We start from the raw sequence: 26402 nt of genomic DNA, 5'->3' as shown, positions 1-26402 counted from the left end.
TTCATTAAAGTCAAGCTGCACTCACATTGTGCTCAAGATGCTTTTGCAGAAGTAAGGCATGAGTAGATTCACTGCCAAAATAAACATGAATTACTGACACTTCTGCTAAGCAAGGAACCTAGCATGAATCCCTGCATTTCTCACTGCTGCGACTGCCCCATCAGGAACCTTGGACAAATCCTTATACTTCCCGCCGTTGCAGGCTGTCATGCCAAGAATTACGGCAAATCCCTGTCCTCCCTGTGTTGCATGCCAATGTGCTAGGAACTTGTGTGAAATCCTGCCCTTGCCTGGTGTCCCCACAGCAATGGATTTCCCCACAGCTCAGTCTGAAGAGGCTGCCTGTGAGAGGTGGAGTTGAATGGGCTGGGGCAAGTGGTGTGGTTGTTCACAGCTGAGATGTCGGGCTGAGGGCCGCATCCTGTCCTGCAAGTGCAGGCATTATTGGAGATTGGCAGCAGCTGCTCCATTCTGGCAGACTGCCTGCATCCTGCATTCTCATTACCTCCTGTTGGAAGTGATGGAAACTGCTATTTTATCCTCTCATTGCTTGGCTGCCCACCTCTCCCTGCTCAGAGCTTTCACTGTGGTAATAACCTGAATGGCCAACAATTACAGTTAAGTTTGTCACCACACAGAAACCTCCCAGCTGGGGAGAACTCTGCATTTGTGCACAGCAGTTGGGAGTGCAGCATTTCATGCCAGATTCCTATCACAGCAGCATATAGCCCAATCAGATGCCTTTTTTAAAGTGCAGGAGAACATACCAATAAACATTTGCTCTGGAGGACCAGGAATGCTAAAACAAATCAGTTCTCTGTTGGATAGAACTAGCTAGGTAGTTGTGTATGCCAGTTCCTTAATTTTCATGTATAATAGACTGTCCTGAGGTTAACCCCCTTTTCTTCCTCTTGCAGCAATTAGCTCATCACTGAACTTAGGCAGCACAAGGAATGCCAGCTGACTTCCGATGCTTTCTGGCATGCATGATAAACACAACAAATTGGTATGTGGCTGACCTCACAACTGCAAAACTCACAAGGTTAAATTCTGCCCTGTTTTACTGCATCAGCCTACTAAAGATTACTTTTGAATAGTAATACACTAGATCCTTAGTAAATAATGACATAATTAAATATTTCATACACATTTCCACACTATCCTTTTAACATTCTACAGATTAATTTCTAAATCCCTGACAAAATGTCAAGCTGCAGAAGCCAATGCAGAGTTATATGCCTAATGTCTTGTAACCATTATTCTTTTCAAATCCAGTCAATACCGTTTCCAAGTAAATCCTACTCAGACAACCAGCAATGTACAATGTTACTATGGTATTGGTCACTGACACCCACACATTTATTCAATTGCTGTTTGCAAGAAAAAAATCTATGCCTTTGTGTACCATGGCAGTTCTACCAAATGATATGCTAATAAACAGGCAACCCCATCATATGGCAGTTTGGGTAATGGAAATTTGCCCTTATGGAATTCACAAATCATTAATAAAAATCTGGGATACTTAATAAAAATTCGCTCTTTTGAAATTTATGTGGAAAATGGATATAAGTAAACAATTTTTTTTCAACTCATGTTTCTTGACACACGTGCAGATAATGCAGCTTTACGTTATAGACCATTTTCTAGGAAGGCATCCCCCCTCCCCATAACACAGGGGTCACCTGTATTAAAACTGAACAAAAATGGTGGTGACCAGCTGCTTGAAAATCTAATACAGTCCTTCAGAGTTATGCACCAGGTTCATTACAATCCCATAAAATATAGTTGATTACTGAAATGTTTGGTGGCAGTATTGGCTTTTACTGTTTACTGTTTAATTATATCATGTATTTTGATGCAGACTATGAATTTTGAACATGCTGGGCCAGATCAAATGCCAAAGAGAGTGCTGGATTAATTGGGAACCTGTGCCCAACAGTTTCATGTTCAGTTTATCTTCTGCTTTGCTTCTGCGCACTTCAACATGGAAATCAGAAACAAGTTGGAGTTCAAATGCCAGCATGTCTGACCTCTTGCTAAGATAGATCTTTATTAATCACATGTACATCGAAACACAGTGAAATACATCTTTTTTGCATTGTGTTCTGGGGGCAGCCTGCAAGTGTCGCCAGGCGTCCGGCACCAACATAGCATGCCCACAACTTCCTAACCTGTACATCTTTGGAATGTGGGAGGAAAATGGAGCACCCAGAGGAAACTCACGCAGACACAGGGAGAACGTACAACCTCCTTACAGACAGTGGCCGGATTTCAACCTGGGTTGCTGGCGCTGTAAAGCGTTACGGTAACCGCTACACTACTGTGCCTGCAGTGCTCTGCGTCAAGTCCCATGGCGGTTTATTCTTTATATAGTCAGTCAACGTATTAACTAATTTTGTTAACTATTTTTTAAATTGTTTATTTAAATTCAATTAAAATGGTCTTAAGTGTCTGAGAGGTATTTTAAATATAGTGAAACATGCCTTTGACAGCTGGTAAAGGCCATTAAGACAATCCTGAAATGTGAGGTCTCTGGTTCTGCTACCTGAGATTTTCAACTGCAGCCTGGTCTACCTTGTAGAAAGGTCATGGAGTAGATCCCATGGGACTGAAAGGGTTAGTGTAGCCATGGAGATCACAGGAGAATGGTGAAGGCAAGGGCTGGATCTATAAATAGCAATTTTTAACCATAAATATTACTAAAAAGAGCACTCCTTTAACTACAGCACTTTTCAGCAGATAAGCAGTGATAGGAATTTTGAAATTCACCCGTTTTAAGATGAAGCCCAGGCTATTTTAATTTCTGGGAGTCACTCACATCCCCTTGGGCTGAATGCTACAATGTCCCAAGTGGGAAGTGGCAGAATATTATGAGGCCTAGCCAGCACACGGAGATCCCCAAGAATGAAAGGGGCAGAAGAGTGCAGAAAGAGAGACCTGAAGTTTTCTTCTGAGGCATGAAAGGCCAGGAATATCACTCGATGTATCTATTTGCACATAGGAAAAGGACCTCACAAACAACAAAGATGTGTAAGATTCTTTTGTCACTTCCTCTGATTCAATACTTGGCAATATTGCTATCGCTATGTTCACCAACATTTTAAATAATTTCCCCTCCTCCATCATGGATTGCAAAACCTCTCTTGCACATTCCAAACACAGTTATCTTTTGCTAATACACATTAATTCCATCCTCATTTCACATAAAAGACTAACAAATCCTTTCAAGAATCCTTCCTCACTCTGGATTCCACACACTTAAAATTAACTTCTTCATCAGCTTCATTATTCTCCATCAGCAGATGAAGTTCTAAATATGCTTGGATTTTCTGCAGCAACAGTATTTGTATTGCACTGTTAACATAATAAGATGTTGCATGTCTCTTAACCAGATCATTATCAAACAAAACTAAAACTAAGTCAGACTTGCAGATATTAGAGATGATAAACAAAAACTTGGTCAAAGAGATAGGTTTAATGAAGTACTTTAAAGGAGAGATGTAGAGAAAATCCAAGATAAACTACAGATGCTAGAAATATGAAATAAAGACAGAAAATGCTGGAAGCATTCAGCAGGTCAGGTAGCATACGTGGAAAGAGAAACAGTTCATATGTCAGGTTCAGGATTCTTGATTGGAGCTGGGAAATAAGGAAAACAAGTTAGTATTTTGCAGCAGAGAAGGTGATTGAGGGGAATAGGTAGAATAAAAGGAATATCTCTGATAAGCTGAGACCAGATGAATTACTGTGGCAATTATAGAGCAGTCAAAATCAGACTAAGCTTCTTTGTCTATGTAATGTGCAGCTAATGATAAGGCTGTGGGACATGCTCAGCAGGCCAGACCAAGTCACACATGACTAGACAAAACATAAATCAGGTTGGGTTTGATGAAGTAGATCAGAATGATGTTTAAGTGTTCTGAGAATTTTATGGTGAGGACTTCATAGGTGAGCATCTGTTAGAGATTAGGTAACAGAGGTAGCAGGAAGAGCAAAAAGCCACCAACATAGTACCACCACCATCACACAGCTTACAATGAGGCTTTCTGCCACATTAAGAATAGCCATCTTCGAAGACAACAATCCTAACATGGTGTACAGATGTGGCTGGATGATGGAAGATGTCATGCTTTACTGTAAGGAATTTTATCATTTGAAAAAGTGGAGAAATATTCAGATGTCCATTGGCACCTTCTTTAAGCCTCATTGCTCAGCCACCCTGGAAAAGTCACAGGAACTCATCTTCAATGTTGCAAACTCCACCAAGCTCGGATTCATCAAAACTAATATTCAATAAGGTCATGTCTGATGCGATTCCTATCTCAAAAATGAATTCCAGCCCACTCATGATAACCTTTCAACCCCTTGCTAATCAAGAATCTGTCTTAGAGACTATTCTACTTTCACCGGCCTTTGAGAAAGAGAGGTCTGAAGACTAACAACCTACTGAGAAACAAAAATTCCTCTGTCTTAAATGGCCAAGTACTTACCTTGTGAAAATGACTCCTATATCTGTCAATAATATGCACTATATGTTATGAAAATTATATCCTGACTTGCATCAATTATCATCCTCTACTGCCAAGCACTGGTTTAAAATAATTAATATAATTATCTCTAACACAAAACCTTAAAATGTTTAAATTTATCCAGTGGAAATAACCTTACTAAAAACACTAATTTTAGTGACTTCAAGATTCAACATTTTTGGTGTTGCATGCCACAAGGAAGCTAATGAAAAAAGTCATAATTAGTTTTACAAATTATTTTTTTACCCAGTTTAAGCACACACAATTGTACTTTTAATTTTATTTATATAACATTTAAGCCTGAAAATTAATATGAAAATGTCCACATTCTAACAAAAGAAACAAACTGCTGGAGGAACTCAGCGGGTCAGGCAGCATTTGTGGAAGGAAATGGACAGTCAACATTTTAGGTCAAGACCTTTCATCTTCCTCCAGCACTTTGTTTTTTAGTCCAGATTCCAGCATCTCCAGTCTCTTGTGTCTACATTCTAAAAAATCTTCTTTATCATTCATACCTCTGTTAAAATACTGTAAAGGAGAACAAATTGAAGAACATTATGTGTTTGTATGAAAATATTGCCGATAATTTCTGACCTGGTCCACAAAATTTGTAAGTTTCGTATCCATGTTTTGCCATAATCCATTAACTTTATTTTTGCACATGTTAAGACACTGTCAGGTGAAGGTAGAACAAAAATTCAAAAATAATCTATACATTTCCAAGGCTAATAATTTTCATTTCTTTGAACAGAATTTAATAATGTAAATCACAAAGCTAAATTTGACTGAAAAGTCGCATAATTAATCACATGCTTTTAAAAGCAGACATACATTAAAAACACACTGGTCTAGCTAACAAGGCTTAAAATTCTACAGAATGGGAAGTGTCAAATGCATTCCATTCTATGAAGACAAACCTAAACAGGCTTTAGTGGGGGAAAAAAAAGAAAAGGTTACATAAAATAATGGAATTGGAGAAAAATCATTGGCTGGGAAATTAGCTAAGCAGGAATCAGAGAGATGATCAACTTGCTGACAAACAAACTGACAGGATTTAACTTGTCGTGTCTCACAAGGATCTGTGATGGGGCGGCAACTATTCAACACATTTGTAAATTACTCAATATGGAAAGGAAAGTCACACATTTAAGTTTATTGATGGCACAAAATTAAGCAGCATAGTAAACAACAGAGATGAAAGCATTGATTTGTTAAGAGACATTAGTAGATGAGAGATAAGAAAGACTTTTGAAGCAACAATCTATGATGATGATGATGTGAAAGTTCAAATTACATTTGCATGCATGATTTAAATGGCACCTAGTTCAAAACAGAGCATAATTCAGAAATAACAGTAAAAGTAGGCCTTTCAGATCTTTGAGCTTGCCTTGTTCTGGCATTTGAAAAGCCATGGCTGATCCACTTCAACTCCACTCTTCCAGATTGTTCCCCGTCATTTGATTCTTTCTGTATTATACAGGTTTAATGGCACCTATTTTGAATGTATTCAGTCACTGAACATCTATGGCCCTCTGTGAATTCCAAAGATTCACAACCTTTTGAGTGAAGAAATTTCTCCTCAGAGTCCTGAATGGCTTAGCCCTAGTTTTGACACAGTGGGACCTAGTTCTCCAACAAATTCAGAAATAATCAACTGAACAATTTTATCAACTATGTTGTCGAACGGTATCTTTCTTTTGCAAAATGTAAACAAAGAAATCTATACTTAGAGTGTTGTTTAAAATAAGTAGCCAACAAATAAGACATTAAAATATATTAATTATAAATACTCAAAACTCATTTAATCATGTAGAAAACATGCAAGAAAATGGAGAGGATATTTTTTCATTCAGAAAATAACAAGCATAAACAGTTGATACTCCAATAATCCTATATTAATGATCCACTCCAAACCAACAGGGTAGACACTACCGTGCAATGCACCTAATTTTTGCAGGTTAATTGAATGTTAGGTAGCATCTATCCTCTTGAAAGTGCGACAACTATCAAACTGAAGTAACCAACTTTAATTTTCCAAAGTTTCCAGTCAAAACTCGTATTAAGCCTATGAGAAAGTTACTGCACATGCAGTAATGATTACAATTGGCATGCAATGACCATGTGATGAGACTGCCAGAAAACTGGAGAGTGCAAACGTGAAGAAACAGCGAGGGTCTCAATTAGAAAAGCTGGACTTAATGAGAGAATGAAGGCTTGCTTGAGCAAGGGCTAAAAAGGTAATCCTTACTTGTACTGCTTTTGAAGACACCAGTGACACTAAAGATGACCTCAGATCTTTTCTAATAGGTCAGATGCCTCTGATGTTCCAGATGAGACCTTCTAGTTTAATTGGATTAGGTATCTGGCCCAAACATTCTGATATTCCCAGAGCCTCCATGATATTCATTCATCTCTACTCCCATGTCAGCAAAAAATTCAGTCTTATCACCCAAAGCAGCATTTCCTGATGAGAACCATCACCTTAAGACGTCCTAACATGGCAGAAGATCAATCAGGTAGGCACTTTTGACATGTGGGATTCTTGCCATTTACAGACAAATGTACACAAGTGTGCAAAAAGGCCCTGTGGCACAACAAGAACTGCTTCATATCAACTGCAGAGTGCTATTTTAGCACACATTTCTATGCATGTTAAAATGTTAAGCCAATTTCCAAGAATTTTGTCAATGTGACTCAAAGTCAAAATTGAGTTTATTGTTATATGCACAATTACATGTATGCACAGGTGTAATGAAAAACTTACTAGGAGCAGCATCAAAGGCACATAGCATTATATAAGCAGCGTTCACAAGAAAAATATAAATTAAACAATTTTTACAAGAAAGAACACAATTAGAACAAAAAAAAAGCCCATTTTAGTGTGAAATGATCAAAGTAGCCATGGTGCTGCTAAACTCTCATGATTAGGCTTGTGCTGGTTGGTTCAAGAACTGAATGGTCAAAGGGAAGTAGCTCTTCTTGAACCTGGCAGTGTGGGACTTCTGTACCTCCTGCCTGATGGTAGTTGCGAGAAGATGGCATGGCCCAGATGGTGGGGATCTTTGATGGTGAATGTTGCCTTCATGAGGCAGTGCCTCCTGTAGATACTACCTATGGTGGGGAAGGATGTGCCTGTGATGTATTGGGCAGAGTCCACAACTCTCTGCAGCTTCTTACATTCTTGCGCATTTGAATTGCCATACCAGACCATGATACAATCAGTCAGGACAGTTTCAACAGTGTTTCTGTAGAAGTTTGTTAGAGTGTTCAGTGACAAGCCAGACCTCTTTATCCTCCAAAGAAAGACACTGGCGCGCTTTCCTTGTGATAGCATCATGTGCATGGCCCAGGACAGGTCATCCAATATGTTAACACCCAGAAATTTAAAACTGCCGAGTCTCTCCATTGCAGATCCCCCACTGTAGACTGGCACATGTTCACCCTCCTTCCCCTTCCTGAAGTCAACAATCAGCTCTTCAGTTTTACTGACATTGAGTGAGAGGTTGTTATTGTGGCACCACTCAACCAGGTGTTCTATCTTGCTCCAGTAAGCTAACTCATCACCACCTGTGATTTGTCCAACAATACTGGTGTCGTCGGTTAATCTGTATATGTATACTTAAATTTCTTATTGCTTTTTCAAGAAAAATCTTGCAGCAGCCAGTGAGCTGCAGAGGAAATTTCAATGGTATCTTTATTTCCATGCCCAATAATGTAACTCCTGTGCAAAATAGATCCAAGTAACTGAAACACCAGTGAGGTTCTGTGTGGCATTCTAAAAACATCATTCAGTCTGTACACTTCAGCAGCACTTGGAATTATTATCAAGAACAAAAATATGAACACAAGACATAGAGAAAGAATAGGCCATATGGCCCCTCAAGCCTGCTCCACCATTTAATATGATCACTCTGATCCTCTGCCTCAAATCCACTTTCCTGGCCAATCCCTTTACTCACTGATTCCATGTGTCCAAAAACCTATCAGTCTCAGTCTTGAATGTGATCAATAAGTAAGTATCCAAGGCCCTCTGAGGTAAAGGAATTCCAAAGATTTACAACCATCTGCAGAAAAATTGCTTTTTACCTGTCTTAAATAAAAGACAGGAATTGCCTTTCACTCTACCTTTTCTCTCTCAATTAACTTCACCATGACTTCCCAAGATTTCGACAATGTTTAGACAGATTTATGACCATTCAGCTGCTGTCTGTGACCAGAAACAGGGAAGAATCCACAAATATATTGATTTAAACTTCCAAGCCTTAGTTAATCTTAGGCACAAACCCCTACATTCCAATAAGCCTGTCAGGACTATTCTGTACCATCTAGAAGAAGGTACCAACTATTTCCCATGATCCTGGTCCTCAGGTAGCAAAAGAAATATTAAAATGCAGTGGTCAGGGAAAGCAATATCTGAAGAAAGAGGAAGTTGATTGTGTGTACATAGTATTGTATTGAAATGAATTGAGCATTGAGTTGTGTTATTCATGAAGGTTATATCATATAGAATGAGTACTTACATATTTAGGTAATGATTATTAGTGCCCTGTCAAATAAAAAAACATTGATATGTTAAAATGGGATTGAGATATTCCATGAAATTAAGATATTCCATGGAATTGATATTGATCCTATTCTCAAATAGGAGATAAGGAGCTCATGCTCAATGGATTAAACCTCAAAGAGGCTTCTGAAAAGTATCAGCCCTCTTTTGATTCTTGCAGTAGTCAATGGAAATATGCTGATATTCTATCCTCTGAAATTCAGGATCCTCTAATGCAAGAGTTTTACTTCAGCCGTGTCAAATTGCAGGCTTTTCTGAATGGTAAAGCTATGAAGAGCAGAACATGCAATAACAATTCTGAAGAACATTATCTGTTATATGTCCAAAACTGCAGTGATCCTTCCACTCAGCCACCACATAACCTATTGTACCACTCCTCTGCTTCCATTTGATATACAGTCAGGCTAAGGTTGTCAGTCATGGCAGCAAATGTCACCCAGTGGCCATCCATTGAAATGATTTTCTTCCATAAAGAGATAAGAAAAGGTGACTGGAACACATCAAAACAATTTCCTGCATATCTTCTGCTGGCATCAAGGATTTCCTGAGTGGTGTCACAAACCACCATTACCTTCATGAAGTGAAATCCCTTTTTGTCATAGGTAATTGTGTATCTTGTCTGTGCCTTCAATGTGACATGGCTGCATTAAGGGCCTTACAGAAGAAAGCAATACTATAGAAGCAAATGGCCCTTTTTTCCATTGATTGTCTATGAAACCAAAGTTTGCATAGTACCATTAAAAAAAATTGCAGGCAGCTGAGCATAATAAGGGTTAGATATCATTGTTGCAACCATTGTGAAGTGAATTTCTACAGATATCTTCAGAGATCTTCTCAAAGCAACCTTAATGCATGTACTTGTTAAGTGAGGTAACATCCAGTGAATATTCCTTATTGGAATTATATCCAAGTCTCCTTGTCTCTAACTTGTATTATTCTTCTCCTCTGACCCCATTATAATAATGCCTTCGATGGAGTCCCAAGTAGAGACCACCATTCTTGCTTTTGGATTTTCTTCTACTGCATACTTAATGTATTAATAAAATGTGGGAATGGCTGCCAAAGCCAGTACTTAATGGAAATTCCAAAATGCTTTTGAGAAGAGAGTGGTAAACCATTTTCCTAAACTGCTGTAGTCCTTGTGAATCTGACTGAGTCAATCACATTGCTGTGGGTTTAGCTTGACATGCAGACGAGACTGAATAAAGACAGCAAGCTTTTTTTCCTGAAAGAACATTAGTGCATCTGAAGGGATTTTAATGACAGCCTGCAAGCTCCATGGTTGCTCTTGCTGATATTGGCTTCTTAATTTGAGATTACTTCACTAACTGTTGGCATGGTGAGATTCAAAATGTTTCCAAAGTAGTAGTACATGTTTATGGTTACTAGTTCTGGACTACCATTCTATTTTCAAAGATCTTACAAGGTTTATTTCAGAAAATTTTCAGGTGTTTCAACCTGTGGTATTTTCAAACTGACCCAACCCCAGACATACAAGGCTCAGAAATCCTTCATTTACATCTTGACCAGATAATACAAGTAGTTGCTACAACTTTGTGCATGAGTATAACTTGACTGAAATGCTGAATGAAATTGGGAAATAAGTGCCAGCGACACCACTGCAGCTGTATGCAAATTGGATGGGGATTTCACAGGCTAATTGCAGAAAGGCTCTTAAAACAAGAAGAAACTTGGGAAGGCATTTTTAAAAAGCACACGAGCAGAATTAACACCCAAATTTCCTCAATAAAAATATGTACTTAATCATTGCAACCCCATGAAAAAAGCAAGAAAATGTCCCCTGCAAACTGTTCAGTTGATGTGTTAATTAACTTGCGGATAGAGAGCTTTCTTCATGATTCTAAGTTATTGAAAAATAGATGAGAAAACTGGATCATGCTGGAAAAGTTATGTTGGAATTATGATTCTTTGCACAGCCACCCCTTTGGTGTCCAGCTGTTGCAATTGTGCTTACTTTTGTATTTGTGTTTACCTATGGTATGTAATATAACAAGTAGCTAACACCAGCTCCTTCAGCTGAAAATCATACTTATTCAACTCTCTGCACATAACTCTTGGTCGAGCACGAGGTTTTCTCCAGCTTAAACAAATTCTCTGATCAAACATCAAAAAAGCAACTACATCAAATATTTAGAAAATCTGCTCCTCCACATCCTCACCATTCCTCTTATTGTCAAGCTTTTTTTAAAAAGATAGTTGGGGAGCTAGGGTGATCCATATGAAACCTCAAATCTGATGATACATTGACTGCTGGGACTGGTGGATATGGAGGGAAGGAGGGTGATCAGGAAACAGCTATGCACCATATGAATGACACTCAGACCAAATGTAACTGGCAGTTAGGCTGTGGCTGGTGTTGGGGGGTGGGGGGGGGGCATGAGAGTTGGGTAGGAGTGTGAGAGAGCAAGGGGTTGTTGATGAAGGGGAGGAAGAGGGAAAGATGGGAGGGTCTGAGAGGACGAAGGGATTTGGGCAGGGTGGTTGAGGAGGAGGGCATAGGCAAAATGTGTATGGCTTTCTATAAACATGAGCAAATAGATTGTATCTGTGTATGATTCCGATAACAAAAAAGGCACCATAGAGGGGTAACGTGTTGTGTACAGCTCCCAAGGAACCATTAAATACTCCCGTTTACAACTATTACAGCTGAAATCTGCAGCCACAGTAATCAACATTGTTTTAACCCTTTTAAGTGAACTAGCAATCTTAAGAACTGGCAGAATTGGGCATCCAGACCACCCAGGAGTGAGTGCAGCAGCTGGAAGCTCAGAGGAGGTCTCCATTGTTTCAGAAAACGTGGCTGCCATGGTGGGCTCCAGGTAAAACTGAAGCACAGGGCCCTAAGTCCTCCCCCAACAACCCCCACCCCCCCACCCTCCTGGCTAATATACAACCTCTGTAAAATGAAATTGAAGATCTCAGAGCAAGACTGTAGTAACAGAAGGACATCAGGGACTTCTGTGTACTCTGCTTCACAGAGACATGGCTCACCCCAGCACTCCGGACACAGCGCTCTAGCCCAAGGGCTTCACCATCCACCCCATGGACCGGTTGGTGGCATCAGATAAAGGCAGAGGTGGTGGCGCTTGCTTCATGATTAACTCTTTGTGGTGCACAGACATGGTGGTTCTGTCTCAGTCATGTTCCCTGACCTGGAGGTCAAGTGCCATCCGCTCGACATGCCGAGGGAGTTCTCCCCATCATCCTGGTAGCAGTGGTTTTCCATCCCTGGCAAACATTCAGCTGGCACTGGGGGAGCTGAGCACCATGATCAACAGTCATGAGACGGTGCACCCTGATGCCTTCCTGATCATTGCAGGGGACTTCAACCAGCCAAGCTTGAAGAAATCTGACCAACTACCATCAACACATCACCTGCAGAACCAGAGTAGCCAACACACTCGATCACTGTTACACCACCATCAAGAATGCCAACCATGCCATTCCGTGCCCTCACTTTGGCAAGTCCAATCACCTGGCTGTACTTCTATACTCCCATCATATAGGCAGAGACTGAGGACCGTAACATCAGTGGTGAAGACCACAAAGGTATGGTCAAGGGAGGTGGAGGACTGTTTACAGGACTACCTTGAATTGGTGGACTGGACTATATTCCAGGATTCATCTTCGGATCTGAATGAATATGCCACAGCATCACTGACTTCATCAAGACCTGCGTGGACAAGTGTGTGCCTTCAAGAACATACCAAGTTTTCCTAAACTAGAAGCCCTGGATAAACCAAGAGATTCACAGTCTGCTGAGGGCTATATCTGTGGCATATGAGATCGGTGATCCAGAATCCTGCAGGAAGTCCAGGTACAACTTACAGAAGGCCATCACAAGAGCGAAAAGGCAATTCTGAGCGAAGCTAGAGATACAATCAGATGCATGACAGCTGTGGCAGGGTTTGCATGTCATTACTTCCCATAAGGCGAAACCTAGCAGCATAAATAGCAGTGATACTTCACTCCCTGATGAACTCAACGCCCTTTATGGACGCTTTGAAAGGGAGATTAACACTACACCTGTGCGAATCCCCACAGCATCTGACAATCCTGTGATCTCTGTCTCAGAAGCCAATGTCCAAACATCTTTCAAGAGGGTGAACTCTCACAAGGTGTCAGGCCCTGATGATGTACCTGGCCTGGTACTGAAAACCTGGGCCAACCAACTGGCTGGAGTATTCAAGGGCATCTTCAATGTCTCACTGCCACAGTCTGAAGTTCCCACCTGTTTCAAAAGTGCAGCAATCATTCCAGTGCGCAGGAAGACCAAGGAGAGCTGCCTCAATGATTATTGCCCGGGAGCACTCACATCTACTGTGATAGTGCTTTGAGAGGTTGGTTATGGCCAGAATTAACTCCTGCCTGAGCAAGGACCTGGACCCACTGCAATTCCCCTACTGCCACAACAGGTTTATAGCAGACGCAATTTCACTGGCTCTCCACTCTGCTTTGAAGCACCTAAACAACCACAAGAAATACATTCGGCTATAGTTTATCAACTATAGCTCGGCATTCAACACCATCATTCCCTCAGTACTAATAAACAAGCTTCAAAACCTGGGCCTCTGTACCTCCCTCTGCAACTGGATCCTCGACTTCCCTATCGGGAGACCAAAGTCAGTGTGGATTGGTAATAACATCTCCTCCTTGCTGACTATCAACACAGGCACATCTCAAGGATTCGTGCTTAGCCCACAGCTCTACTCTCTCTACATTCATGACTGTACAGCTAAAGACAGCTCAAACACCATCTATAAATTCGCTGATGACACCAGTGTTGTTGATAGAATCTCAGGTGGCGATGAGGAGGCATACAGGAGTGAGATAGATTGTCTGGTTGAGTGATGTCACAACAACAACCTCGCACTCAATGTTAGCAAGACCAAGGAACTGATTGTGAACTTCAGGAAGGGGAAGTCAGGAGAACACATACCAGTCCTCATTGAGGGGTCAGCAGTGGAAAGGGTGAGCAGCTTCAAGCTCCTGGGTGTCAATATCTTGTAGGATCTATCCTGGACCCAACACATTGATGCAATCATGAAGAAGACACACCAGCAGCTCTACTTTGTCAGGAGTTTGAGGAGATTTGGTATGTCACCAAAGACTCTTACAAATTTCTATAGATGTATGGTGGAGAGCATTCTGACTGTTTGCATCACAGCCTGGTATGGAGCCTCCAATGCACAGGATTGCAAGAGGCTGAAGAGGGTTATAGACTCAGCCAGTTCCATTACGGGCACAACCCTCCTCACCATTGAGAATATCTTCAAGAGGCAGTGCCTCAAGAAGGCGGCATCCATCATTAGGGACCCTCACTATCTGGGACATGCCCTCTTCTCATTACTACCATCAGGGAGGAGGTACAGGAGCCTGAAGACCCAAACTCAATGATTCAGAAAGATGGCAGAGGGGATCAGATTTCTGAATGATCCATGAATGCATGAACACTACCTCATTATTGCTTTGTTTTTGCACTATTTATTTATTTTTGTAATTTATAGATTTTTATCTTGCACCATAATGCTGCCACAGAACAACAAATTTCACATCATATGTCAGTGACAATAAATCTGATTCTGATTCAAATATTAGCAGGCAACTGTGTGTGTGGCCATGTAGTTGTTTGCATACTTACGTGCATGCAGCAGAACCTAGACTTCAATCTTCCTGGATCCCCTTGCTATTGGATCTAATCAATTGCTTTATCAAGATCTTGTAGCTGCATGCAATGGCCACCCCACTCTTCACAGTCCTGGAAGCAAGTCATCTTTGGCCTCAAGAAAGTACTTAAAAAAAGAGGCTATCACCAGTTGAATCTAGCATGCACTGATTAAAGCCAAACTTGCACCTTTAAAAAGTCAGAACTCATTCCAAAGTTTGGGGAAGATTGGTAGAAGCCAATGGTGACACAGGAAGATCTCAAACATCTGTTGCAGCACTGGATTCCTTTGAAGACAAGATAGTAAGGAGAGGACATCTTCATCTAAGGTCTCTGGATAGTATCCAAGTCTATAATAAACTTGAAATAAATGCAGAATATGGTGGAAATAATCAGGTTAGGCAGCGTCTAAATGGAGTTAATGTTTTAGGCCAAAGACACTTCATCTATGAGGTCTGCGACATGAAGCATTAGCTCTTTTTCCTCTTTTCACATGCTGCCTGAACTGCTGAATGTTTCCAGCCTTTTTGGGTTTTTCTTCCAGATTTCCAGCATCTGAAGATATTTTTGATTTTCAAATAATGAAATTCTGTTTGAAGTGAGACACTGTCAAGGTCAATTCAAGGAGTGAAACACTCACACATGGATGTAATGCTGAAAATGTAATGACTTCACAATGTCATCAAGGTCTATACAGACACCCATAAATTCCTGCTCTCAACAACTGCATTACTAGCCTCACAAACTACTTTGCAGAACATACTCCACTCATCAAGCAAGCTTCTATCATTCACAACTTGTACCTAATATTCCCCAGCATTATTTCACACAATCACTACTATTTCAAAGCTCACACCAGTATTGCAGTCACTTCAAACTATTCAACCATAGCAGAAGTAACTCTCAGACACAATCATTACGCAGAAAAGGTTAACATTGAGTTCCATCAGCAGCAGAAGCGGTGAGATATGCAATGTAATGAGTTAACAGCCGTTAATGGTCTCCTCCCTGAGCAGATGGAAAGGAAAGGCTGGATACAACAGGGCAAGGTCTCAAACAAATTCTACTCCAAAGGACTCAGGTGAGAATTGCATTGAACAGCCCACAAATGAAGGCTGATGAGCAAATTCTCCAAAAAATTGCGTTGTTGACAAGCCTGCTAGAAAGCTGCATGAAATGTCAAGATGCTTGGAGGACAGCTCCTACCTTGCACAGTATGTTGTGTGGAGCCTCGAGTGCATCAAAATGATGGTGAACTACTTTAAACAATGCAGACTTAACCATCCAGTAGTGTCTAATGCCAAGATTAAGGTTTCTATTGCAGCACTGGGAGAAGCCATTCAATTTATCTGGGTTAGACTTCTGTCATACAAACTCAGCATGTTGCCTTGCCAATTCAGACTGCTGCCATCACAGCTCTAGATTCCAGTGTTCAAAGGAGCTATGAACTCCATCAATCCATCCTATAGCAGAAACACTGTTGAAATGTAATGCTGGGGAGTAGTAGTTCTCAGTGGAAGATAAATTAAGTATCCCCTCTCAAGATTACGGTTTTCATAATCCAAATACTGCCACTCCACCAGTATCCCTGCTATAGCCTATTCACCAGTGCCCTTGTTGTAGCCATCAGCCTACAATTCAGCCTGAAACCCAGCCACCTATGTGCAGAGCTGTACAAGACTAAGAATGATATCTGCAGCCTCTTCCACTGCAAGCATTCCATCAGATTGGCTGCAGAGACTGGAAAACCACTTCAGTGTAGCAGAAGGCCAGGCAAGGACACACCAAAGATAAAGACGAAGAATGTACACAAGGTGATCAGCAAATGATCATTTGGTTTTTGCTTTGATTTGATGGATGAATATAGTTTGGAATGATGATTTTATAGTGACTTCTATTCATGAAATATGGTCAAGAGGGCACTGAGATGATCAGCTCTCTGGGAAGGGCACTGGGGAACTGTGGTGGATTGAGCATTTTCTTTGTTTATTTCAGTTCATTTCTTGCTGTCCTTGAGAAGAGGGGGCAGGGACCCCTTCCTGACCCAGAGAATTTTTTGTGGTAAAGGTACCCCAAGAGTTCTGTTCAAGAAGAGAGATGGTAGTTGGTAATTGGTTTATTATTTCATATATATGAAGACACAGTGAAAAATGTTGGTTTGAATGCCAGCCATACATCATTTCACAACTTAAGTATATCGGGGCAGTACAGGGGAAAAGCAATAACAGAACACAGAATATAGTGTTACAGTGACAGTAACAGAGAAAGTGCAGTACAGGTAGACAATAAGGTGCAAGGGCCATGATGAGGTAGATTGTGAGGTCAAGCGTTCATCTTTATTGTACAAGAGGTCTGTTCAATGGTGCAGGAACATGACCCAGTTACAAGAGAAAAGCACATGCATATTTCCAACTCAAGCTGGTCTGTGCTTTGGAGGAAAATTTGCAGATACTGCTGTAGCTATGTAATAGCTGCCCTTGCCCTTCTAAGTAATAGAAGCCACAAGTTTTCCAAATAATTAGAAGATTTGATGTGTTGTTGCTGTACACTTTGCAGATCCTAAACTCACAGAATTGCTGCAACAGAATCTGCTTCCACTGCTACTCTCTGGCAGTCCTTTTGGTTCTTTTGCCAATCACCTTTGTTCTATGTCTCCTAGGAAACAGTTCCTCTCCTACTCCATCTATACTCTTCATAATTTTCATAATTTTAGGTAATTCTCTGATTTCTTTGCAAGCTCGTCTGTTCCAAGAACATCTCTAGTTTCTCCAACATATCCACGATACCACAAATCATTCCGGTAAATCTTTTCAGCACGGTCTCCAAGGACTTCGTATGTATCCTAGAGTGTGTTGCCCATAACTGTATGCAATACTCCAGATGTGGCTGAAATAGTATTTTGTAAACGTTCTTCATGACTTCCTTGCTCTTATACTTTATGTCTCTATCTACAAAGTCCAAGTTCCCATATACATATGCACATATCCCCCCAGGTCTCTGTTGTTATACCCCTGTCAGAATTGTGCTCTCAAGTTTATATTGGTTTTTCTCATTCTCCTTCCCAAATACTTAACATTTCTCAGCATTCAATTTAATCTGCCCATTCCATCAATCTTTCCTTGAAGTCTATTGCTGTGCACCTTCCTATTTATTAATCCTCCAAGTTTTGTGTCATCTGCACACTTGGGAACTGTGCCCTGTACACACAAGTTCAAGATATTAATATATATTAACAAGAGACAGTGGTCCTGTTTAATGCTTCCTGTTACTTGGTCAATTCTCTATCCATGCTGCAACATACATTATTATTCCATGACTTTCAATCTTATATGCCACATACACATGCAATTTATACCATGTCAACCTTCACTGTGACTCTACTACAATATCAAGGTGCAAATGATTTTCCTTCAACAAATCCATGCTGGCTCTCTCTCATCAATCCATGGTTTTTCAATTGACTGTTAATTCTGACCCTGATTATTGTTTACAGAATTTTCCCTACCATTGAAGTTAAATTGACTAATCTGTAGGTCCTCAGTTTATCCCTTCACCCTTTTTTGAGTCGGGGTAACATTTACAATCCCCAGTCCTTTGGCGCCACTCCTGGATCTATAGATGATTGAAAGATTATAGCTCTGATATTTCTTACTTTACTTTTATCAGCATGCATCCATTTTAAGTGCAGCTAGCCATTCTTCTTTGCCAATATTTTTCCCACCCAGAATCACAAATCAATTTTCCTTTGCTGTGATTTCAGTAGTATCTTCTGCCTTGAGGAAGACTAACATGAAGTACTCATTTAATTCTTAGCCATGTCTTCTGCACCATGAGTAAATTTCTCTTTTGATCTCTGATCAACCTCAACTCTCTTCTGACATCCATTTTCAAATTCATAGTCCACAGAGCACCTTTGCATTCCTTTTCACACCTACTGCCAGTATTTTTGCCTGCTCTCATTGTGTGTGCAATTGAGCTGTGGTTGAGACCTATCTATGCCGATTTCCATCCCTATTCCCTTTGAGGATCTCTTTGGAATCTCACTGGAATCTCTGAGAATCTCTTTGGAATACAAAACAATCTGTCAAAGCCAAATAAGGCAATGGGATAAGGCTGCATGTATTATTTCACTAGTTATCCAGTTGTCCTCACTTGAAAATTCACACCTCAATACTGGGTGAGGCAAATGCACCATTAGAACAGGTACTGCAAAATAAGATGATGCATGGGAGGACTTTTGTCAAAATTTAAATATTACTTCAATAATCATATTAGCAGTTTATAGAATATATTTTGAGATCTCCATCCAGATTAATACCCTAAATTCCAGATTAATACCCTAAATTTTAGCTCCACATGATCTGCCTTGCAGGTTGGACCTAAGAGCAGCTTCTAACTTTATTGAAGCAGATTGGACAAAATGTATGCTAGACAACTGGTTAATCACTAGCTTGTACAATTAAACTGAAATACGGAATTTGAAAAATAAATCGGGTGAGAATTCTCATAGTCTCCTTTTTAAAATGCCACCCCTAAAGATTCTTGCTGCTTCTTGAGCTGATGCAAAGCATTTTGAAATCTATGATTGTTCATAATATGTGACATTTTTTCAAAATATAGCCAACCAAAACACTAAAAAGGCGATTATTTCATGAACTACATCTACTTCTTTCTTCAACATTGTTTGAAATGATTTCAAAGAATTTGAACTCACTTCCTGGACTCTTTCTCTGGTCAATAAGTTGCTGGGTTCAGATAACAAGCGTCCACCTTACTGCCAAACTATCAAAAATTGTCTGTATCTAATGATGTATCAGCTTTGTGTACATCTTAAATCCACAATACTTCCCATCTCCTAGTCCTCCCCTATACTTCAACAAAATAAATACAAAATACTTTTCTTGTTCATAAATTCCTCCATATCTACATAGCTCCTCTGTAATCTTATGCAGTTTATGCATTGTTTTATGTATCTTCTGGTATTAATGATTTAACATGGTAAACATCTGTTACAATTTCCAGGTGGTACAATTATTCCACTTATCTGCTTGTTTCCCTCAATACGCAAAGCAATATTTCAATTGCCAGAGAAAGGAACTAGTGTTAAAAATGAAACGACTATAAAAATAAAACAGAGCAAATATATGGAGAAGCTATTTAAACAATGGAAAGGTAGTGTTGTTACTTTATTATTATGAAGGCAAACGATCTCTCAAAGAATAAAATCCAAGAAATCATTTAGCAACTGTGAAGAAACTTATGGCTTCAACACTTCTGCATGGCTGCATTCAATAAGCCTGGTTACGGTTGAGCTACAATTCCATTCGGGAATAACTAGAATCAAAGGCTAGAATATCAAGAGGAAATTTAACAGGAAGCGCATAATTATATTTGAATTCCATGTGAGGGTAGACAATACACAGTCACAATGCAAGACAAAAAAACCACATCCATTAAAAGCAAAGTGGAACTTGAAGTCATCAGCCAACAAAGGAACGAAATGGGGTAGAAGTTTCAGGCAAAATGGAGAGAACAGGAAACATAAATTCTGAAGTGCAGACCCAGAGCAAATATTGATGATCATGAATGCCACATCTTAACAGCAAATGTGCCCTAATCATTTAAAATCTATTTTATGCAATTTTGTGGGTCATATTCATGCATAAAAGAAAGTAAAAAGAGGTATAAAACATTAAATTCCCATTATGTTCTAAATTAGACAGATGCAGTCTACTATGTCCCAGTGAATTTAAGTGCCAATAAATCTATTTGTAATGTTAGTAAATAGTCAATATAACTAAAAGATGTCATTTAGGATTCTGGAAGCACAAGCAGGCTTATTTTTCTAAAAATCATATTGAAAACAATTCAGATCTCCAACCCACTAATGATTTAATTTCATTTTTGGAAGTTCAAGAATTACACTAAATATGGCAACAACGTAAAGCGATAAATAGGATTTTCCAAACTGTAGTGTAAATTGATCAGATGGAGGAGAAACTTAATTTGCATTCCATTGGTCTTACTTGAAAGCTAAAAATAATTCTTCCAGGGTTTCCACACTTGGGTACAATCTAATAGCCCTATTAGAAACAGTATATGTGTGGATATTATATGTTCATAAAAACATAAATCACTTAATAATCCAACAAGTTGATGTTTAGGCCTATGCAGGAAGAACTGCTGTTTTGCAGTCTATCAAAGTTTTGCAGAATCAACATAATTATTCCCTAGCAGAGGAAAATATGGATGTTGTAATAGAAAGAAAACTAGTATGTAGTCAAATGGCAGAGCATCATACCATAATAACTGGCTCAGTTTTAAAATGGAAAGACAAGCAGATGGGCTTTGATCTACCATGTATATAAGTAAAATCAAAATCCTTGAACTGGTGGGCAGTTGTTACAAAGAGTAAGAACAAGACCTAGAAATGTGATGTGTTACATAACTTCAAAGAAAACCAATTCAGCAAAATAGGACAAGACAGGGAGGAAGGCATCTGTTGGCTCCCTCAGTGATATTTGACTTGGGGGATGACTTTTCAGACTTTCACTGTCCACATACACTTAATTGATAGAGAGATACATCTCCCATGTACAGACTGCATTTTTTATCCTTCTCTGCTTCACTGATGTTGTCAAGACCATCCCGAGCTTGAGCCTGAACATACCTTCCCACATGCACTCTCTCCTCCTGATATCTCACAGTGTTAAGATAAACCTCATAGCTCAATACTGTACTTCAATTTATATTTCACCAAAAGTTCAAGTCTGTGGAACCTATTGACCTTGAAAATCCAGGAATACAGGGGAATAATATTTGTACTTGCCAGAATCACACCCACTCTGCAACTTTGTAAACGCTGGGTTTACAAAGCCACAAGAATCTGACAAAGCAGAATCTTTGGCAATGTAGCTGTAGATCTGTAGCACCCAACTTGGTTGAGATTTTGAACTCAACCACTGCTTGGTCTTTATTTCAGAGTTGAATTTTCTTCTCCAACTTAAGTGGGGGAGCTTGGGTAGGGCCTAATTCCCAAACTGTGACTAAATTACCTGAACCCTTTGGGAGCCAATGCACATCACCAATCTGACCTCCAATCATATGCATGATGCAAATGAGGTTCCAGTTGCAGATATTCCAAAGTTTGGCTCCACTATTTTCAAGCCAGCAGTTGCTTTGTTGGAGTGATGGTGGAGAAAAGGTCAGTCAAAAAGACCATATGAATTTGGAGCACTTATCTTTCTCTATAATCTCAGATTTTAAAATTCAAATTCACTCTAATCTAATCATTATCCCTTTATTCAGTATAGTAAATGGGCTTAGTCTTTGCAGTTTTAATAATATTCTGCAGAAAGAACACAGCCCTCCTCTAGATCACTCAATAAAAAGAGGTGACATGTTTATTGTGGTGATGTGACATGGACTGAAATACTTTAATATTTCATAATGAATATTAAAACAATTCACTGAAATATGCTCAATGAAAAATAAAACTCTTTACGATATAAGAATGCATTTTAAAATTTGATCTTATTGAATTTACACACAATTTTTTTGAAACTCTAGAACACTAAAACCATTTAGCTTTACACTGAACAAGTTTCTGTTTTTATTTTTGAGTAATGTTCCTTAACATCAATAGAACTGGATTAGGAATGTTAAAAACATAAATAAATGTTGTAAGATTAAATATCCCTTCTTAGTGAGTCTCATCGAAAGAAAGTGAAAAGAACCTCAGTTATTTGCCCCCTCATGGGTCCTTGCAAGAAAATGTCTCTGTTCAGCTGTTAAGATTTGTTGCTTCCATGTTCATTTGTGCTATTCCCATGATAGCCACTATTCCGTCCAAATTCACCTAAATAATTTGAATTCCAATTAAATGCTAAAAAAGCTTTCACTGCTATTTTATTCAATACTGATTTTTTGTTCAAAAAATTCTTAGACATGGGTTAGATATTATCAAAATATTAGAGATTTTAATTATAAATGTATTACATGTTTATATTTTAGCACTATGTGATATAATTGAATATAAATGAGAAATGAAATATATAATTGTCTGTTCATTAAATTTTAAATTAATTGAAAGTTGCTTTTATGGTTTTACAAAAAAGCATTTGCATTCATTCATCTCTATGGTGAGTTCGAATCCTCACTAAGCTTGTTGGATGAAGAATTTTTTCCTCAGCCAGTGATAAGGCTCTTGCATGTAATGGTAGAACAGGATTATCTTATCATCATGAAAACAAAGAATGCTGGAAATACTCAAGCATCAACCATAGAGAAAACAAAATGCTAACTGATCATCATTTCCAAGCATTTCCAGTTTTTTTTGTTTTAGACTTACTTTACTATATCACTTGGAATATAAAGCATCTTTGTGAGAAGCCATAGAGGCAAATTAAACAACCCAAATTCAAGGTTTTCTGTCTTTTTAAATCAATAAAAAACAAGACAGGAGCATGTGATCCTCCCTGTCTAATTTTTCATTAAGTGTTTTAATCAAGTAATCCTTTCTTCCATGCAGCAAATGGAAAATCCAGTCTCTTCCTTCTTAATATAATTCTTAGTGAAGGTGAATTGAAAAATAAAAAAAAACTGCAAATGCTAGAACAGAAAACAGAAAATGCTAAATTCTAAAAAACAGGAAATGTCCTTAATTGGCAGCAGATCAAACAGCAACTGTGGACAGAAAAATAAAGTTAACATTTCAGCTGATGTCTTTTCATCAGATATACTGATCAGAACCATTGCAAAGAAAGGATATTCACCTGAAACATTGTTTCTCCACAGATACTGTTTTACCTGCTGAGTACTTCCAAAATTTTCTGTTTATATTTGAGATTTTCAGCATCTGCAGATTTCTGCTCTTTGACCACACTTGGCATAATTTCCTTTCATTTCCTAACAGTATACTGCTATAAAGCAATAGTAAAAGTGGCAGAAGCCCCTTTAAAACAGGTAAACAGACTTAAGGTCATTACTATATATCAACTGAATGTCCAAGGATAGTGTCTTTCACAACATCTGGACTTCTCAAAATTACTGCCAATAATATTACTACCAGAAGATTCTCCATGAAAAAAAGTATTTTTGAACAAGTAAATCTTTGCAGTTGATCAGAACACAAATCATTGCATGTGGAAAATTATTTCACCATGGTGCACTGGATACCATTTACTCCATCTTAATTTATTTACCTTCATAAATTAGAGCCATGGATATCTTTGAACAGAATAGAATATTTGATAGTAACCATAAGTAACAAAAATAGTGCACTCTTTAAATAACAGCATATGCAATTAGTAAAATGCATGGAAGATCTGATGTAAATGTAATTTTTTATATTGTCAAGCTAGCCAAATGAAGGACAAAATGATTATGTAAAAGTTTTGATTTTTACTGGTGTCTATCAAGTGATTTTTAAGTCCATGCTTTCTGATGTGCGCACTAATGTCATAAATTACATGACATTTGCTGACCTTTGCCTCAAAGTATCAGTGGTGGTCTCTGGATGAGAAGTACAACCTCTTCTGCTCCAGGCTTTATACATACCTCCTTTTCTACATATTTTCTTGCCCGGTTTTCTGGCACATTCCTTCGATATTCTTTTTACTGAAAAATGAATAAAAGACTAAAAAATAACATGAGCTCCATCACAGACAGTAGGAGCATGCAACACCACCAACTGACTTAAAATTGTCCTTTCTACAAAGACAGGCTTCCAACTCATTGTGTCTCCACACACAATGGGAAAATTATGTACCTTTTCTTAAGTCAGTGAGAGGGGGATTGAAAATCAACTTCCACCTCAATGGCCGTGCCATAGCGTGTAAAAAGATGAGTGGGGACAGGATACAGATCTGATGCATTGGGAAAGCTTCATGCATGTACACACCCACAAACACACAAACAAATCACAACATGCAAACCTTATATCATGCTTCCTAAAACAAAATAAGATTCAACATTTAGCAAAGATTAATATTAGATTTTCCTGTTCCTTATGGCTTACACTCACCATCCTCTGTAGGCACATATATGTTTAGAAAGAGGCAATCTTCATTCTGTTCTTGGACATAAGATGCAATTACTTCCAAGTTGGCAGTAAACCACACGGGGAGCATAACATCCGGCAACATACCATGTATATTTTGGGGACAGACTGGTGCAAAATGGGTAGCATTTCGTACTTCTGACCAAGAAGAAGGGGGTTCAGGGGGTTGGAAACGTCGTTCTCCTGTTGGTGAAGCAGCATATGGAACACCAAGATACTGGATTACTGGACCCAAGATTTCATTACTTAGTTCTTTTTTAATCCCCCTCAGTCTGCCATAATTGGTGTTCACCACTGGGTAGGAGTCATCTAGTTTCTGGCAAAGTACCAGGCTGCCCTTTAATGTAAATCCAAGTATCCAAAGAAGGAAGGTAATATCAAATCCCTTTCGCACTGGATGCATCATCACCACTCTCAATATGCAATTAAACCATTGTGGCCTTTCTTTGTGAGGTGGCATTGTGTACAATTCTGTGCCACAAATATAGAAGCAAAAGTTCTCCTTGATATCAGACGAAATCTCAGTAAATACAGGATTCTGTTTAAAAGGATTTCCAAAGAAAATTATAATTTTCTACATCAGAAATATTTCCCCATAGATTTCAGACTTGAATATTCATCTTCACTTGATTTAGTGTTCTGTCAACATACTTTTTTCAGTCCATATGAAGAAATTGATCATCCACAGTGAGTTTCCTTTGACAAATCAACTGCATCAGGATAATTGTAACCTGTAAGAAAAAAGTTGCAAATATAAAAACAAATTCCAAAGTCAATAATATTTCATTTATAAAGTTTCAAATGTATTTCTTTATATAAAAAGGATGCTTTTTTTTAAAGTGAGACTCTTCCCTCTGACTATTGGTCAAATTGCTGTAAATTATATCAGTACACTTCCATTTGATGGTATGTTAACATCTATGTTACAATTATTGACAAAAGAGTGTCGATTTTCAATCATTCATCCATGAAGAAAAACAAGAATAATTCTCATATTTTGCTTTGCAGCATGCAACCCAGGTTACCTCGGCTATATGTATATTTTATATGTCACATTCAAATTTTTCCATGTAATAGAATGAAACAACCAGGGATTCATTCTCATCCAAATCTACAATCTGCCCTAATGAAAATATTAATACATATAGGTGAAAATTATCAAAATGGATCAAGCACTGATATTTGAATCCATGGTGATATGGGCGAAAAGGCCATTAAGTTTTGCTTTCTTGTTGATTCCTCAGCAAAAGAGTAATTCTAATATTATCTAGAAACCACCCAAGATATATTCTTGCATTAGAAAAACATTTTCCATATCAATACACTTTGCTTCTCTGAACTTCGTACAAGGCAATGAGCCTGATCAGGTTTCAGATCTCTCAGTGGGAGAGCATTTTGGAGATAGCAACCATAACTCTTTGACCTTTACCATAGCCTTGGAGAGGGATAGGAGCAGACAATATGGGAAAGTATTTAACTGGGGGAATTACGATGCTATTAGCCAGGAACTTGGGAGTGTAAATTGGAAACAGATGTTCTTGAGGAAGTGCACAGTGGAAATGT

At 38.8% G+C, this 26402-nt stretch overlaps 1 protein-coding gene across 13 annotated transcripts in view; it reads right to left on the bottom strand.

Moving 5' to 3' along the window:
- nlgn1 (neuroligin 1) overlaps positions 1 to 25297 on the bottom strand; it is a 413916-nt gene extending 388619 nt beyond the window's left edge. For 8 of the 13 annotated variants that reach the window (XM_052017668.1, XM_052017673.1, XM_052017676.1 and 5 more), the window contains exon 1: positions 24804 to 25297. In XM_052017668.1, coding sequence (XP_051873628.1) covers positions 24804 to 25245 — 442 coding nt within the window. In that variant the 5' untranslated portion in view covers positions 25246 to 25297. Of the gene's footprint in view, positions 1 to 462; positions 491 to 2978; positions 2988 to 7689; positions 7699 to 13758; positions 13775 to 15241; positions 15280 to 15421; positions 15449 to 24337; positions 24398 to 24797 lie in introns of all 13 variants that reach the window. The other 5 variants (XM_052017665.1, XM_052017667.1, XM_052017677.1 and 2 more) reach the window with 4 other exon arrangements.
- Between the last annotated feature and the right edge of the window lie 1105 nt (positions 25298 to 26402).

The sequence above is a fragment of the Pristis pectinata genome, chromosome 6 (assembly GCF_009764475.1).
Source record: "Pristis pectinata isolate sPriPec2 chromosome 6, sPriPec2.1.pri, whole genome shotgun sequence".
In the NCBI taxonomy this organism is placed as follows: Eukaryota; Metazoa; Chordata; class Chondrichthyes; order Rhinopristiformes; family Pristidae; genus Pristis; species Pristis pectinata.
The sequence above is the reverse complement of the archived record's forward strand: the minus strand, read 5'-3'. Positions and strand labels throughout refer to the sequence as shown.